This window comes from Labrus mixtus, chromosome 1 (genome assembly GCF_963584025.1).
Source record: "Labrus mixtus chromosome 1, fLabMix1.1, whole genome shotgun sequence".
Lineage (NCBI taxonomy): Eukaryota > Metazoa > Chordata > Actinopteri > Labriformes > Labridae > Labrus > Labrus mixtus.
The window spans coordinates 21,995,993-22,014,589 of NC_083612.1; the positions used below are offsets into that span (position 1 = coordinate 21,995,993).

General features: G+C 40.0%; 1 protein-coding gene across 2 annotated transcripts; it reads right to left on the reverse strand.

The window, feature by feature from the left end:
* Positions 1-1,697: 1,697 nt before the first annotated feature.
* crispld2 (cysteine-rich secretory protein LCCL domain containing 2) lies at positions 1,698-17,797 on the reverse strand. 2 transcript variants are annotated; one of them, XM_061038386.1, is made up of 15 exons: positions 17,636-17,797; positions 15,135-15,485; positions 12,980-13,098; positions 11,549-11,681; positions 9,386-9,501; positions 8,857-8,957; positions 8,577-8,771; positions 8,428-8,488; positions 8,261-8,327; positions 8,032-8,162; positions 7,874-7,917; positions 7,661-7,733; positions 6,918-6,993; positions 5,872-6,002; positions 1,698-3,510 (listed from the first exon to the last, which is right to left on the reverse strand). In XM_061038386.1, the coding sequence occupies exons 2-15, from the start codon at positions 15,408-15,410 to the stop codon at positions 3,459-3,461; spliced, it is 1,575 nt and encodes a 524-aa protein (XP_060894369.1). In that variant the 5' UTR covers positions 15,411-15,485; positions 17,636-17,797; the 3' UTR covers positions 1,698-3,458. The 2 variants fall into 2 exon arrangements, with proteins under 2 accessions (XP_060894369.1, XP_060894378.1); XM_061038395.1 differs by having other exon boundaries at positions 17,645-17,794.
* Between the last annotated feature and the right edge of the window lie 800 nt (positions 17,798-18,597).

An 18,597-nucleotide genomic window follows, 5' to 3' on the forward strand; every position in this document is an offset into this window, starting at 1 on the left:
CTTCTCCAACCTCCAACACACCTCAACTGGCTCCCCTCAGGGCTGTGTGCTCTCACCTCTGCTCTTCATCCTCTACACCGATGACTGCAGAACCACACAGCCAAACTGTCACCTGGTGAAGTACGCAGACGACACAGTTCTCCTGTCTCTGCTGTCAGGCCCCTCTCAGCCCCATGGACCAGTTCTTCAGGAGTTTGTGGAGTGGTGTGACAGCTCCTGCCTTGAACTGAACGTGAGCAAGACCAAAGACATGGTGGTGACCTTCTCCAACAAGCAGAGGGAATCACCACAATCCATGGTAAGCCTGTCGAACTAGTAGAGGAGTATAAGTACCTGGGTACCATCTTCGACAGCCTGCTGAAATTCTCCTCCAACACCGAGGAGATTCTCAGGAAATGTCAGCAGCGAGAATACCTCCTGAGGAAGCTCAATTCCTTTGGAGTCAGTAAGAACATTCTTCTGACCTTCTACTACTCCTTCATTGAGAGCATTATTACTTTTTCTATAACCTGCTGGTTCCTCTCCACCACCCTCCAGAACAGAAACCGCCTGCAGAGCACGGTCACAGTCTGCTCTAAGATCATTGGACTACCTGTAAGGACTCTGACATCGATCTATGAGCAACAGACAATCAGGCTAGCAGGTCTGATTATGCAGGACCCTTCACACGCTCTCTTCCCAGCGTTTGAGTGGCTCCCCTCAGGATGCCGGCTTCGCTGTCCCTGCTGCAGGACACAAAGGAGAAGAGCAACCTTTGTTCCCAGGGCTGTCCAGCTCCTCAACTCCTGACCCCCCCCCCCCCCCCCCCCCCCCAAACAGACACTAACACCTCTCACCCAATGAACTTTGAACTTCACCCAGCTGTGAACTTTGCTGTTTTTACTTCCTTCCATTTGCCATGCACCTTAACTGCCTCCTGCCTACTTTATTCCTGTTGTTTCTTATCCATCATTGCACTACGGTCACTTTATTTATCTCATTTTTACCTTTATAGTTATATTGTATATATTAGTTCTGTTGTTCCATTATTCACCATGCACCTTATTAACTTATCATTTAGTATTTGCCTACTTGCACATAGTTCTGTATATATATATATTTATTTCTCGTTTACTGCACATAGTTCTGGTTACATCTGTTTACATCTGTTAGTCCGATCACTGTCCACTTATATCTATAAAATATATATTTATATTTTGTATTTTTAAGTTAAGTTTAAGCTTTAAGTGGCATTTAAATTGACACTTTATATTTAGGTTAAAATGTTTCGTCTACCTGCACTGTTGTTAATTTACTGCTCTGTGTGCCTTTGAATTGCCCCCCCGGGGACAAATAAAGTTTTTTGAATTTGAATTGAATTGAATTGAACATCAACCCAAGTGCCAAAGTATTTCTGTCAAGTCACATTTCCATGTTATCCATTGCAATAAATAATTTTCTTTATGCGATTCCCTTGTCTCGCCTGATTGAAATGGCAATAAATGAAGCATAAAAAACCCAACAGACACTTGAACCAACCCTGATAAAAAAGATGTGGTTTTGTTTTTGTTGTCTAAAGGTGCAGCAGAGGTCCAGAGATGGTGCAAAATACATCGTAATGAATGATATTTAATGATATAATAATATTTTAAACAAGCTGAACACCAACACTTCACTTTAAGAAGAAGCATTCACAATACATGAATAAGCAAAACATGTTTTTGCATTTGTAAATCAAACTTTATTTTTAAACTGTGCAAAACAGTATGGAACCTATCCACACCTGTATAAAAACAAGGCAATCAAAACACATTAATACATTTCAATCATATTGTACTGCATAAAAGATTATTCTAAAACAACCTAGTATTTACATTTCCCATGACTTTACAAAACCTGTAACATTTCCCATACAAATATCCTTATAGTAAAGAACTACATGCCTAGCATAGCGATAGGACTGAGGTAGAGTAAAAAGATAAAGTTGAGTTATGTAACAGGAAGAGATTTTCAATGAGACATTATTTTCTAGGCCAGGTAACAGAGAGATAAATTAAAGAGACTAAAGAGATTAAAGACTGTTTAGGACGTCATTAGGACACAACAGTCCTGAGAGGCACAAACTGGATTTTTACAGACAACTGATATAAGCTTTCTTGAGAATGCTAACGATGCTAACAAAACATTGCAGTAATACTTAAGATACCTAAGCAAGACACGTGTAAAATGATCGAAAATAACAAAACTATAATTCAAAAAAATGTAGCGTTCTTTAAGAAAGGTTTTCAAATAAGAGCTCTAAAATGGCAAAAGTCCCTCAATCCAGTTTAGTTAGAAACATTGCATGTGTGAGACCGGCATCTACTGCATAGTGTAAAATAAAATAAACTGCAGTTAGAAGATTGGAATTGTTAAAACATCCACTGACCGTATTTACACAGAAACTCTGAAACATGTGACACATTCATCTGTCTTAGGTGGGCGGCGAGGGTGAGGGGGGTTTAGAGTTTTCATTTATTGTACACAGGTGATAGCAATGAGAAGATGAGGAGAGCACTAAGCGATAAATTATATAAAATCACAAAATGACTGCTTGGCATTTTAAACATATCTACCGTCTGTTTTGAATTTATCTACAGTGTTGCCAACTGTATGAGGACCCATCGACACCAACTATCACAAACATTACAATGAACTTATCCTTCTCTAAATTCCCTCCACATGTATGCCAATAAAGGGGAGAAATATCTATCTACAGCAGGGCCGGCTGCTTATATACTCAAAATTAACATATTGTTTCTTCCCCTTTTTTATCCGGGTGATACATCATCACTTACAAAGAGCACATGTTAAAACTAATAAATACAATTTGGAGGATTATCTGTAACAGTCTAAATCTTTAACAGGAAAAAGCATAGATAATCCAGGAGAGCAGAAAGGGGCAATAACAAATCAGCATAGTCATAAAAATGTAAATATATCAGACTCAATTAAAAACAACCCAAAGATCAAATATTCTAGACAATGATTAAATAAATTGTGATCAGTTTACATTCCTGTGTATGAATAGAAATTATATTTTAAATGAGAACATCAATGTAAACATCATACTTTCTGTAGAATAAGTATTTTTGCAGCACCAGCTGTGTAATGTATCATTATATATTAAAAAAAACAGTCTGTAAGTAAGTATAAGTAAGTATGTATAAGAAATATCCATACTGTATGTGGCGTTAAAAAAAACAGAAATGAATTGAAGTCCATCGAAGTATCAGACAATTTTTACTGGTTGGCTGCTAGTTATGAACAAAAAGGGAGGAGGGGGGGTTTGTCGATCAGTCTGCTGGAACTCTCTGTTTCCACTGAAGGCAAAGACACAAGAACAGATAAACAGCCATGGTGTCCAACCTGTGGGCACGCTTTGCCCTTCAGGAGCAGCTGAGGTGGCGCTGTTGGTCATTGGACCTCTGTAGTGAGTCTCACACCCTCACAGTGAAAACCCGGAAAGATCCTCCCTCAATGTTGCTTTTACTGCAAACGGGAAAAAATGGGAAAACTTGTTACATTTACTACAGAGGCAACCACTGTCCATTAAACGTGCTCAAAGGGCACTCAAGGAAATGAAAATAATTATTCTACAGCAACATCACTGATATCCAAACTCTTAAAAGAGCCAAAGATAACATTTTATGAGCATGTTTAAATGCAGAGTAGTATTCTGCAAACTGGACTTGAAATGTGAAATCAAAGGTGTGCTGCCTTATGTCAAACAAATACATACATTGTTATTAATGTTTGCTTGAAAGAAATACCCAAGCCCTTCCAGCAGCCAAATCAATTAAAACAGTGCACAAGCATTTACCAAACAGTATGTGGGCTGTATGGCAGTATCATTGTTTCCATACTTCTTAGTCAGACCGTTTCCAGCCCCAACATGTGTTCAACTTGATGACTTTGTATGTAGTTCATTAGTGTAGGGACCTTGAAGCTCTGCCATGATCAATAATCTTAAAAGGCCTGAGCTATTTGTATCAGATTGCAAATAATTGTCTGTAAAGCTCAACCCTGAAGCTGACATTGTTTCCAAGTAATCAGATAGGCTGGGATTACTTCCCAGGAGTCCACACTGCTCGCCCTGCCATGGTGTTGGCACCTTGTTCGGACTCTCCGCTCTCTTTATTGACCTCCTGTCCCACTGCCCTGAGTGAGGCCTTCACAGCTCTGCATTGGATTTCATAGAAGTCAGACTTGGGATATTCTGTCCATTCAGCACTTTGCACGCTCAATTGAAATGCCGGGGTAAAGTAAGCAAAGATCCCATGTGTGGCCCATCCACACATTGAACCACACCATTACTCTTAGAACGCCACATGCCAGCAGAACCCGCCACAAGGGCTTCCTAACCTAGCCTGAGTCCACTGGAGCCAGCCACAGACGTGAGAGTGATGTGAGAAACATGGAGTGCCTAAACCCGCTACATGTGTTATTACAGGACACATAAATAAAGGTATGGTATAGTCCATAGCAGCATCTTTCTCAGACATTTTTTAGATTCTTCTGTCAAGAACACTAAACGTGTTATTGTTTCTTTCCAGAAGAATCTCAAGGTTTTTCTTTCCAACACATAACATTTGGTATTATAGGAGATGCATACCGGTATTGTTCTGTGTAATAATTTACTATAAACTCATATCTGTTTGGAAGTGACCCAATTTAGGAATTTCTTATTAAAAACACATCTTAACCTTGAGATCCCTGACTGAACATGCATGATTATTGTTAACATATTTGAAGATTTTGTTTCCATTCTTTACACCTCACAGTACAGGCTACTGAACCACTGTGATCGAGACCCTCCTTAACTTTGTTTCCAGTCCAATCTGATCTGCTACCTACATTTGAAATGTATCCTTTATCCTGGCTATACCTGTCCTAGAAGCTGTTAATCTAAACACAGAAATTACTAATTATATTGTTACATAGCTGCCTCTGGTAACTACAACCACAGCTTCAAAGTCATCTAAGTCTCTTTGGGATTTGTAACTCACTAACATTTGGTTAGCCAAACCGAATGAAAATCCACCGACATGAACATAATGGCAAACTGGAAGTCAAGTTACATGACACACAAATGGCAGTTTGGTCTGTTTTGAAGCTGGTTTTCTCTTTCCCAACACAAAAAGACCCCAGACGCACAGGTGTTCTTCATCTAGCCTAAATAGATGGATGGAATTTAAACACCTTAAATCTATTACTGTTGTGCTTGGTAACAAATGCTGTTTGCTGACCTTGTGTCAATCCTAAAAAAAAATTATTCAGCCAGAATAAATTTGAACACTTGATAACTTGGCTTTCCTCTGGTGTAGAGAATTTGCTCCATTTATTCTAACACTGTGTGACCAATGAATTTTAATCCCTACATGTTACCAGACACCTCTTAGACTTCAGAGGATTACATTTATAATTTATCCTCATGCAATGTGTTATGAGATTACAGTTTTCACTAAATATGTTGCCCTAAAATTGAATATTTATACAAAATGTACAGTACTTTCCTAGCAATTAAAAAAACAATACCTCCTTAGACTTTACTATAACAGCATTTTTCTCAGCATTTAAACTATAGAGGCTTTACAGTTTCACAGCTGCCAAATGTTTGCTTGTTAATGGAGGCCTTCAAAAGCCTTTCTTAAAAACTCCACTGCTAGACAGCTTGGAGCCGAATCTAAAAATATATATTTCTGGAACTCAGACTATCTCCAGGGTCACTATGGAAACCTACAACTATTTGACATGTTTCCTGATCCATCTATCTTTGTGGTGCATTCCTCAACTTGGAAATATAAGCAAAGTATAAATAGTTTACTCAAAAAAATAAAAAGATATTAATACCTCTCAGACTGGATGCCATTTTTCAGGATTCCAACATAGTTCTTTCTTTTGTCAAGTGGAAGAACATCCACAAAACCACCATCTGGTTTGATTACCCCTGCATGGATGGCTGCTTTACAAATACTGGAGCTCTGTGAAGACAAAGTTTGGAGAAAAATAAGAAGAAATGCTTTAACAAGATGGTAAACAGTCCTTTCAACACAGAACAGTTTTAATATTATCTCCTTATTAAATACACAAACACAAATATTCCCACACACTGACATGTGTGCCAAATGTTTTCCTCACACTCTAAACACGTACAGCAGACCACAAGCCCTTATCAGCAGCCTGGAGCAGAATCATTCATTTCTAGTGTAAACACAGTCTACGCTGTGCATACACACCTCCAACATTTCTAACCACAAGGTTTATGTCTCATGTGTAATCAGCGTCCAGCCTCTACACATTTGGGTGACTTAGATTGCAAAAACCCCCTTGGAAACATTTTCTATGAGCCACCCCACTTTCTTCAGTGACTTCTGTATGACATAAAAGGTCAAGATCTCCTGGGAACTGTGATCTGTGTCCAGCAGAACATTGTCTCTCTTACAAGGTCCACTACGTTTAGTCTGAAGTGCACTTCACACAAAATAACCGACCTTGACTGGATTACGTAAAATACTTCTGATGAAACCACTTTGTAAGTCTCCTGTCTCTAAGACACATGCACTTAGTACAAGACAACTCCTGGGTAAAAATAGGAGTGGTAGGATCCTACACAGAATGATACATCTTTAACAGTCTCTGGATTACCTCACCATTACTCCCAATCTCCATGAGACATATTCCTACTGTAATGAAATGACTTTCCATAACTACCATGTCTCAAAAGTCCTGGGAATTCAAACATAACCATGCTGCAGATCCACAAATCTGGTCTCTTCTGTCTGAACTAATAGAACATGAGTATCTAAAAAAAACAAGTGAAGGACCTTTATCCTGGTGTGATCCATGATCAATTTTTCCATTCAGAACATGCATACACTAAACAGTGTACTACTTACTTCTGCGTAGATGTTTTGTCCAATCACAGGTGACCAATAAGAAGGCTGAGTCTTGCAGTTGTCTGGACAGAAGATTCTAATAAAAAAGAAAAACATTAGTGTGAATGTTAATAAACAGATAAGGTTCATAAAGGTGGAACAAGTTTTCCTCTACAAGGCAGACTTGCATTACACTGAAAAAAAAACACAATAATATGTTTCAGAGCAGCCAGTAAGGGTTTATCAAAGAGACTGAAGAAAATCGTTTTATATTAATACAATTTATTGTATTAATGTTTTTTTATAGTTATTTTATGAAGATATTTCATCTTATACAAGACTTATGGGAGCCAACACATGTTATAGATTTCTGCTTATAACTACATTATATTGTGTAACAAACCATGTGTTAGATATAAATATACTGCTTATGAATGTTCAATGGGGGAGTTACAGTAAAGTGTTTCTTGCATGTATTTGTTGGGTTGTCAATGTGTACATTTTCTGAAGTACTTTCAATACACAAGTATGTCAATACACTCAAAAGCCCCTCTAGAGACAGATGTTGTAAATTAGCATCCGCTATAAACACTATGATACGTGCATTGAATTGCTGTTTTCAGTTTGTCTATGAACATTCTATCTGTTACTCCCTATCAAATAAAACATCAAGTAAATATATATTGAAATAATTGATGTATTTTTACAATAAAATATAGTTGTTGGCTCATTATATTGGCTTATTATTTTATTCTTGAACAAACCTTGGGCAGTGTGTGTTGGGTTTTTTGTAAGGGCAGATTTCAGCTACTGTTGTGTAGCAGTCAGCATTCATTTCTGTCAAAGAGAGTGAAGAGAAACACACTTAATATACTTAAACTTAATATACTTATATATAAATATAACTTATGTGTTGACTAACAGATTAAATCTGCTTCACGTCTCAAAGCTCTTCTTAAAATCAGTGCTTCACTTACCTTCCACTTTGGCCACCACAAAGGCATTGCCGGGTTTGTATTTGCTGTAAAAGATGTTAGAGGGTTTGGAAATCAGGATAACAAATGGTTTCCAGACAAATTGAGTATCGCAGAAAATGTGAATCATATTTTGTGTCAATTAGACGAATAAATCATACCTAAGGGACTCCACACCATTCTTTGTGGCTTTAACAAAAAATGGAAACTTGTCCATCCTCGTGATGTCGACCAGTCCTCCGTTGTTGTCGATGATGCCAAAGTGAATTGCAGTTCTGCAAATACTTGATTGCTGAAACAATAAAAAATTAATATCTATAAATATGTATTTACAGTATAAACTGCTGCATGATTCAAGTTTTCTGGAATGTTATTTTTGCTCAGACTCACCACGTCATAAAAAAGAGTTCCCCAAACTTTCCCTTTCTTATTCAGACAATTAGCCGGGCACTTGTATCTACGGAGTGGAAAAAGTGTTGAAGACAAGAGTAAGCGTCTGAGAGGAAGTGTAAGGTAATTTAGAATGAAAAAGATTCACAAACAAAATTGAACCTAACCTGTTGCATGCTGCACCTCTGCACTTATCTCGCAGTCTTGTCTCACACTTAATGTTCTGAGCTGCAAGAACAAGAAATACATTTGTAAAAAAAAATACACTAAAAAACCTTTAATTTTAAGGTTATTTGTTTATAACTCCTGTAGTTACAGAGAAAGGTGCTGCCAGGAGTCTTTGAAGGTGGGACCCTGGGTGTGCTGGGTTTAGGAGTGGAGGGTTTGGATGCTGGTTTCTTCGGAGGAGATGGTTTAGGTTTAGGGGCAGGTTTGGCAGTGGTACGAGGCGGCAGTGGAACCTGAGGCTTCTCCACCTCGTTCATATCTTCTGTCTCTGAGCGCCCTGTGTCTACAGATGAACAAACAGATGAGGTTCAGGTAGGCAAAAGGTGGACAGTTTTAAAAAAAAATAAAAACCATGTGGGTTGTCTCACCTTTGTAGCACAGGTTATTCCTACACCCTCCTCCATAGCTGGGGGGACACTGGGAACAAGGGCGTCCATGCTGGTATGGAGCCTCACCGATCCAGTTGCCTCTGCAAAATAAAGAGTGGAAAGTTTGACTTGGTTGGAAATGACTCATAGGTCAGGAGTCACTTGGCTCATGCAATTACTTCAGCATCCTATATCTGTGGTCAACACACCTATAAAGTCATCAGTCCCACATACTTTTAAAGAACCTCCTTGTTGTCTCTCAGGCAGATAAATCCCTCAATTTCCTTTTTTTTCTTCCTTTGCTTACTTATTTTTGTTCTATTCTGACATCTGGAGGAATGTAAATGGAACCAATTTCTCAAACAAACATTCTTGATATCTAGTGCTATACATCTGTATTACAGTTATATTGGGAACCCACTGTAGCATTTGTCAGCATTGAAGGAGGAGGAATGTAAACTACAGTCAGGAGAGCAGAAGTGTTGAACACTTGAATGAACAGGCGAACATGGAGGAATGTTGATCTTACTTTGGGGAATAATTGCACACAAGGTAAATGGCGTTCTCCCATACTTCTCCCCACACATCCATCCTCGGACACGTGTGCACGGCACAGCCCACTCGGTTTGTGGTTGCCCAGACCAGCTGTAAAAGAGGGAAGGAAATAAGAGAAGGGCTAAAGTTAGCACAAAGAATACCTAGCAGGATGAACCGTTTTGCCTGTAGCTGACTTTTCCTGTCTCACTTTTCTCACTTAATCATTACAGAAAATGTAATTGGCAGCCACAATCTTTAGGGTCTCTGGGACTTCAAAGAGTGCCATGTCTGCTATTTTATCCCAGTCAGGTGCACTTCATGTCTGAACCCACTCTCCACCTTGACACAATCATCGTCCAGTAAGAAAAAGTGGAAAAATTGGCAGTTTTTAATATCTCAACTCCAAGAAACAGAAGTCAGCATATAGGCCAAAGCTGTCCACAGTGAAATAAAATGCCTTATTAAAAGGAACACCTCTGCATTGGTGTGCCTTGAATAATGTGCAATTTGACATAAAATACAACACAGAATGTTCCATAACTCCTCCTCTCTTTCCTCCCAAATTCTGAAACATGTGCTCTCTCTCCCCCTCCTCTGGAATATTCATCTTTTCCCCGGTACAGTTACAGGGCACTGGAAGCGGTGACTCAGCACAAACAGGCCGATGAGTGCTGAGAGGTCACGCTAATAAGCAGCACTAGAGGGTCCAGCGTGTCTCTGCACAGGTAGTTTGTGTATGACACTTTCAATGCTCTCCAGAAAATGAAAAAAAAACAGAGACAAGGTGATGATGTTGAGATTTGGCACTGACTCCTCTCTGCAGCATCTTAAGAAGAATCCAGGTCAAGCAGCGAGAGGTGTCTGCTGTGTCTGGAAATGACTACCACATGGCAGTGATCAGGTTGCAGGGTGAGGGCAGAGGGAGGAGTCTGGATGTTTCTGTAAACTCATCCCAGCTGCCACAAAGTAAAGTCTACTGGAAGAGGAAGCCAGCTCACCCACTACTGTCTCCATTTGATCAATTTCTTCAGCCTCATCAACTCTTTCACACTCATTTCTGTGTTTTTCTTCCATTTCAAGCATCTGATTGTCTACTTGTGTTTCTAACATCACTGTTTTCTCTGTCAAGTTACTTTATCCATGCCTGTCATTTAACCCCTCGGACCCTCCACAACTCTAACCATAAATACTATGAAATATCATACAGGCTGCACAACACATGTTCTGCTCTGCAACACCTGTCAAGCCACACATTTGACATATTACAGATAAAAGAAGGCACATGAGTATCATATAAATTACAGCACATGGCTCTAAAGGAAGTTTAAAATATTGTTTAATCCTAACATTTAAAAAAACAATGATGCTAATATTTTCAATTTCCTTCAGTAACTGATCCGGTTAAGATTCAGGTTCAGGTATTGCAACTCACTACCTAGTGCTTTGTTAATGGAGAACATAAAAGCACAAAGCACAACACAAAGCACAACCAGATTTATTGTCCGTTTTCTACCAATGATTGTTCTCCCTTGTTAGAACTGTGCACCTACATTATCCACAATATAATTACCATTCAAAGACTTTGCATAAAAATGCAGAATCTGTTCAAGTATAATTGTCCACTAGCGCTTCATTGGGCTCGTCCTTGTGGAGCAAAAAAATGCAGAATGCATCAGTCATAATGTAGTCATCTAGCACAGATTTAGCTCCTTAGCAAACACTATAAAAAGATATCCGTCTCCCTGAAAAGTTGGCCGAGGCTCCCAGAGGTTTAATAGCCTCACACAGCTGGTGTGTTCCAAGATTCACTACAATATTACTCAATCAATGAGAATCCAGAATTTCAGGTGTGTTATGCTAGTAGCGTTTATTTTAGCTTTAAAATACTAGAGATCGTTAGCAGGCTAAAGTGGTCTGGCTAGCTTTCAGTTTCTCAAATCAACACCGTCACATTTTGTAGACTTAAGCCCCAGCCAGCACTGACCAATGTGACATCATCTTTTTTCACACATGTTGTCACTTCTTGATTGCAAGCAGACACTGGTGTGTAAGTGTGAAGTTCCCTTTTAACCTACTTTTTGTGTGTCTTAAAAATGTCCCCTGAACTCGTTCACCTTAACTTTCCCCGTGTCCTTTTCTTCCTTGTTTGTCTCACCTGGGTGTAATGGGTGCACATAGGCCCTGAGCAGCGTTCTGGACACCAGGGGTTGCACTCATGGGGGTAGGGGTATGTGTAGTCTTTCACCTCATCGTACCAGGCCTGGACATGGAAGGAAGGAGGCCTGTATCTGTGGGGCACACACACACACAGACACACACACACACACACACACACACACACACACACACACACACACACACACACACACACACACACACACACACAGACAAATAGTAGGCTCAGTCAGAGGCCATCCAGGTTCTACGGGCAAAAGGGAAATATCTGAGGGAGCTGCCAGGTGGTGCTTTGGCTAGACTTGAGAAACACTGCATGAACCTCCCTGCTCCTCCCTCTCCCCCTCCTCCCTTCAGGCCTCGAGTGACGAGTCTGAGTTTGACCTAGCACACAAAACAGCAGTCTGTTCCTCTCCATAACAGGGGAAATCAAATCAGACTGAAAAAAAGGAATCAAAGCAAACATAAATAGGCTCCGCTGCCTAACAAATCAGGTGTATCTCGTATAATAAACATCTCTTTTTACGGTATTGAAAAGTGCTGAGCTTACAAGTGGACAGGAGAGGGGGAGTGGGGAAAAAAGGACTCCACATCAGAGTTTTCTGGCACAGGAAGAAAAGAAACGCATATGGAGATGAGAACAGGGCTGTGAGAATGAGAGAAGATTCCTGGAAAGGCACCTGCTGTGATAGGCGAACACGGTCATACACAAAGACATTACTGTGTCCACTGTCTATTCAGACACAAAAAACCCATTCACAACAGCATCGGCCTTAATATATACTCACACTGAGTAGCAACATGCTTGTGCATAAACAAAGTTCTTTATTGAATGAGCAAATCAGGTCAATTTTGAGTCTTTTTAAATTTATTCTGGCTTCAGTTATATACTGACTTTAAACATTTTCTCCAACTGCATGTTGACAAAGTTTAACAGACCAAAGTTTGACATGGCCATCCCTTAAGCCATACAGTTAACATCAATTAAAATGATTATTGGTTGATTTAAATGTGTCACCTCCTGCAGGGGGTGTCCAAGAATCTGTCCCAAAATGTACAAACTGACTGTTTATTTGGACTAGACGTATTAATCTGTTATATCAAATAATCAAATATAGAGCATAACCTCTTGTCAAAGGAAATATGATCTTATAAATGTAGTGTAACTAATGAGTCAAGCATTAATTAATGATTAATTGACCAATAACAAAGCTATTACCTAATAATTTTAAATAGTATTCTATATAAACAAATACATAAATAAAGGTTCTTGAACTACAAACAATGTTCATAAGATTAGTTTTTTAGTTTTCTGATTTTGGTAGATTTTCAACTGTTATTATTATTCTATATAACAAAAAAAGTGTCACAGCTGTGTACACATCAGCCTATGTGTGTTGTAGCGTCTCACCTTCCCCAGTGCACAGCCAGGTTTTGTCCAATAGATGCAAGCAAGTCCTGAGGTCCATGATCCCAATGACACTGCTCAGCCCATTGAGTGGCAGTCCGCTCCAACTCGTCATCCCAGACCTTCACAAGGGATTCAGTTATGTAAGTCACAAATGGGGGGGATGTGACAAAATGCACAAGCTGCATCTGCTACAGTATAAACACTTTGATGCACAACATGTTCACACAAAGTTACAGCCTAATAACAATCTGTTTAGTGCTTCTGCCCCTGCACTTCCTTCTTTTCCAGGGAGCTGACACTGAGCCGCATACGAGTACAACATTAACCTGAGGTGGTGACATTTGAGAGGAGCAGCTGGCGCCTGGCCCTCGTCCACTACAAATCTTTAGCAATCACAGCTGAATTATCTACATTTCCTGAGTGGGTTTCTTTAGAGCAGCAGAGAGGAGGGTGGAAAGCAGAGAAGACACCTGATTCCAGAAGTGGAGGGGGGGGGGGCTATGAAGGGAAGGAGGGAGTACTGTATGCTCTACAGCATGGCCAATCTCCTCAGTAAATTTCCAGCATTTTGGTGGTCGCTTAAACATGCACAGACAGACACCACTGGAACCCGTAAGACCCATGGACTAACAAACTAACACAAATGCATGCACACACACACACACACACATACACACACACACACACACACACACACACACACACACACACACACACACACACACGCTCTCTCTCTCTGCCTGTTGGCTGGAATTTGAGAGAGCACTGGGCTGAGTAAACCTTCAGACACTTTCCTACCTGGTTATAACCGCACAAACAGGCCACCACTGCTTCTCTCAACTTCGTGAACCTCAGGGTTTCCAATAACTATCTGTGTGTGTCTCAACAATAACTCCCCTCCTATCATACTCATTCATCCCCAAGTTTCCTGTTTACTTGCATTATTCTCTGTGTCCCCTTTTGACCCAGCCCCGCCTCCCACTTCTGTCTTCTCTCACACAAAGCTGTTTGCGGATAGTACAGACTCAGCATTATGAACCTGCTTGTAAAACAGCAGCACAGCAGGCTGGCAATTGTTCACCAGCATTACTGGATGTTTCCAGCAGAGAGAAAAGGTTGTTTTTATTACAGAAACACCAATTTCACATGCCTTATTTCAAAGCTCACAGTGACTGATACATGCAAGTTTAAGGGGAATTCCTATATTTTCAACCCAGGTCCCATTTTATAGGTTTAAATGTTAAAAGAAACGGGCCAGTAGTTTTTCAGCCAGAACCCAATCCACAATTGTAATGGCTACATTATAATCTTTTGGGGAAATTACAGTTGAGCAGGTTAAATAAACTAATAGTGTTTAACTAGTTCAGGTTGTTATGCTGTTTCTGGCAATGTCACATAAAGTATCCTTAAATCTTACTGTGAGGCTACAAGTCGCAGAAAGAGAATGGTAAAAACTACAATTCTTCTACACTTCAGCAGATGTTTTTGTCCAAAGTGATATACATGAGAGTGAGCACAACACAAGCAAGGATGTAGACAGGAGGAAACAACGTCAGTGCCAACAAATAGCTTCAAGTCTAATCGGACACAGGTGCTGACAGGCAGTGCAAAGAGGCAATGCACAGCGTGTATTACAATTAGATTATTTTCAACAACGTGGGTGTCAGAAGCATAAAAAGTGGGTGGGAATATTTAATGTGGGATCTGGGGGAGAACATTTCGAGATGTAATTTTCTGCATTGCCATGCATTTCGACATGTTCTATCTGGCTATAGCATGAAACACATTTTGTAATTCTTTTCAGGTGAATGTGATTTCCTCCTGTCAGATCACTTATTTGATTATATTAAAAAGTACCGAAATGTATTTGATGGTTACTTCAGAGGATCTCTTTGGATCTTAGAAAGCATTTCTGTATTGGAATGACAACACGTGAAATAATCAGCTGCGTCACTGCTGCTGGCTAAAAGCAATATACCAGAGGAATTCAAAAATATTTGAAACCTGTTATTTATACATCTATAATTTGCACAGGTTGAAAAAGAAAGGAACTCCCTTTAAGATTTTTATACTGAAATGAAACATGTTAAACTCTGTCTGTGTTGCTTAGGAATCATAATGGGATTGGTCATTGGGGTAATGGCACATGTCTCACCATATACTCCATGTTGGATGCAGTGGGGTAGACGCCTCCCCTTAACTTGTTGTGCAGCTGTACGATCTCCTCGCGGTCCGACCAGCGGATGGCTCGTCTGGTCCTGTTGACAGCCATGTTGCTGTTACCGTTGTGGTCCAACTCCTCTTCGTAGCGGCTCAGCAGCTGCCTGAGCTCCTTGGAATCAGGCAGGAAGAGGGAGGCTGAGTCCCTGACACACACCAGCAGGAGGGAGAGGGATAGGGCCGGCAGCCAGAACATGGCAGCACAGGTCATTCTGACACTTCAGCTGTCTGAGGTTTGACTTTCAGACGACTACAGAGAGCAGAGCTTCAAAGTCTCAGACACAACCTGCGGGGAGGAAATATTTCATGAGTCTTTCCCTGTGGAGTGAGTCAACACAGTAGAGCACAGATTACAGAATACAGTCTTAGAGATTAATGATCAAACATGGAAGTCACTTTTTCTAACAAGTTTCAGTTAAATCCATATGATTATACACACATAGACAAAGATATATGCAGTTTTACAAAGTATTAAAAGTTTGATAAAGTACAAAAAAATACTCTCAGGGTTTCTTTTTTGTCTAATGCCAAACAGCCCTGCAGGAAGTTCTTCTATTGAGACATTTGGGTTTTTTTGGTAATGGTTTACACTAAGTTCTTAACTACTCATTCTTTTTTGCAGCCGGTGTTTCATTTCAGTGAATGATACTGATAGATGTCCCTGATCTTTTTTCACCTCATGTATGTTGATGGTATGCTCACAAACAATAATAAAAAAAGCCTCATTCAAATCCCCTCACTGCAGTACAGATAGTCTTGATAGTGACCATCGAGTTGAAAATGTCACTGCTCCACTTTATTTCCACTTCCTATCCACAGAAGCAAAGATGTATCGTGGGTAATTGCAATATATTGGGTGTCACAAGACTTGCTTCATCATAATACTGTCATAATCATGTGCCGCAAATTATGACATCCCATCCTTGCAATATGTACTCATTTATATACATTTATCTATTTCATTGAACAAACAAAACAGTTAAATACACACCTTAGTATGAAACTTAATAAGCTATTGTTGTATTTTGTAAACCTTCAATTACTTTCCCATAAACACAAAAATTACATGAACTGTACCACAAACTGCAAAAAGCAAGCATCTATGGCCCGATGATCAACTCTGTCTTCACAGTAATAATATAGCCTTGCAAACTCCTGTTACAAGGGTACATTTCAATCTTATCATTAGTCATATTACAGTCTTTTGATTTGCTTTCCTGTAGTTGTAGACTGCATGCTAAAAAAATACTCTGTCCTCGTCTCCTCAGATTCTCTGACTATTTTCTAACCAAACTGAGCAGCAGGGTGGGACACTGAGGAGGGAGACCTGACAGACTTTCACCCTGTTGAACTGTCTCTGAACAAAGGCCTGCATTCCTGACATAACCAGCGGCAAAGTTCTTTAACTGACCCTGCAGCTGACCTCTGTCTGGACAGAAACAATAAGACGGATGATATTCACTAATAGAGCTGAACCTTATATCTCCAAGTCACACACTTTTAGTAACACAGAGGAGCAAATAAGAGGGGGAATTAAACCAAGCTCTATGACTGGCTTGGTTGCTCTTATCCTTGAATCCCATTCCCTCTCAGTGAAAAGTCTGCTGAGGTCTGGCACTGACTCTGTGTCAACACAATGTGCCAGCACCAGGCACCACACCCTCCTCCCCCTTCTTCTTCTTCTTCTTCTTCTACTCTCCCTGTGCCCCCTTTTCACACTAAACCTCTACCAGCTCCTCTGTCTGTGCCCTTCTCATGGCTCTCATGAATTTTATAACTGAGTGACAGACAGAGCAGAAGAATCAGATACACACAGGTTCACATCCACATCTTGTCACTTGAGTCTGATGTGAAGAGATGACCTCAGATCCACTTCAGCACAACACTGATGGTAACTCATGTCCCAACACAAAAGAGCCTGATAAATATGTATCTACATAGTTGCTTGCATTGCTTTACATACAAGGGAGACCTTGAAAGATGTATTTTTTTGTTTGACCCAGGACCTCTAAAATGGCTTTTTTTTTAACGATAATAAAATCTTGCTTTAAATTTTAAAAATTCCTTTCGATTCTACTCTAACCAAAGAATGTGTAAATGATTTCCCATTCTGGTCAGTTTTCATTAACATTTTTCAGTGAGGCTGCAGACTCTTAGGCTTAATGGATAGCTGTGTCTTGCTAATGCCCTCTTTTACATTGGTATACCCCTGACTGAAATATACTGAAAAGACTTTATAGTGTCACAAGTAGCCTACATACTACCATGCTAGTAGAGTAACTCAGATCATCTAATGAGATCAAATTGGCTTACAAGGACAGGTTTAGCTTAATTGATAAAACATCAGATAAAATATGTACTGTACCCCCCTCCCTCCCTATACAACCACAAAGCTATAGGATAACACTGTTAAAATAGATGCGCGTAATGTCTCACCTTGCTCACCCCTTTCAGTTAGTATCCTGTTGATTGGATATTTGGGAGCAGATCCTCTTCGCGCAGTAGAGTCCTGTTATTCCCTATGAGAGCACTGAGAGCTGCTGCGTGTTGGCAGAGTTCCTGAGGCACATAGGAGCTGTGTACCTCCTGAGCAGCTCACCGCGCCTTATATAGAGAAGGAGACCCCTCAGGACCAGGAGCAGAGAAAAAAAAAAAAAAAATCACCAACTCTCCCGCCACCTCCCCCTCTCCTCCACCCGCCAGCCTCCCTGAAGTGGGCTGTGTTCTTGGCACAGATCGCGCGCATAGTGCGCACGCTGACGGGCAGGCTGATGTCAGGAGGAAAACTTACAAATCCTGTAAATCAGCGGTCTTTCAGGCGAGTCAGCAGAACTTCACCACCTCTGAATTATGTTATGGTGACATTTATTATGCATCATTATCAAGTAGGCACGGGGAGAAAATTAGAATTATAAGTCATCATTATTTCTTAAACCCATTTCCCAGCAATCTTGTTTAAAGATTAAAACATTGTTATTATAGACTAAGAGAATCATAACAGGGTTTTTGAGGGCCACTCTTTCTGGAAATCAGTTCAAAGTCAAGAGCGTTTCCACAGTTATGTAACCCAGGTTGGTCTATGACTAATCTATAAACAATAACAGAAAGACTTTGGGTGTCTTTGCATTTCTGTACTCTGGTTCACTTATGTCTCCTTGTAGTTATTAAATATAATAAAATATATTGTACGACAAAAGCTCTTACAGTGTCAAGGATTATAGAGGACAAAAAGCTCCAGCAACACTTGTAGTATGAAGATCAACTTTATTAACAAATTAGACCGACGCGTTTCGGCTTGTGTGATTGGATGACCCTGAAGGCCGCAAGCCGAAAATCATCGGTCTAATTTGTTAATAAAGTTGATCTTTGTGCTACAAGTGTTGCTGGAGCTTTTTGAC

Coding starts and splice junctions, on each gene's coding strand:
- crispld2 (XM_061038386.1), bottom strand. CDS start 15,410: ATGACCTGTGCTGCCATGTTCTGGCTGCCGGCCCTATCCCTCTCCCTC. Junction 6,994..7,660: donor CCCAACACACACTGCCCAAG/GTTTGTTCAAGA, acceptor CTTTTTTATTAG/AATCTTCTGTCCAGACAACT. Junction 3,511..5,871: donor AATGGCATCCAGTCTGAGAG/GTATTAATATCT, acceptor TCCCGTTTGCAG/TAAAAGCAACATTGAGGGAG.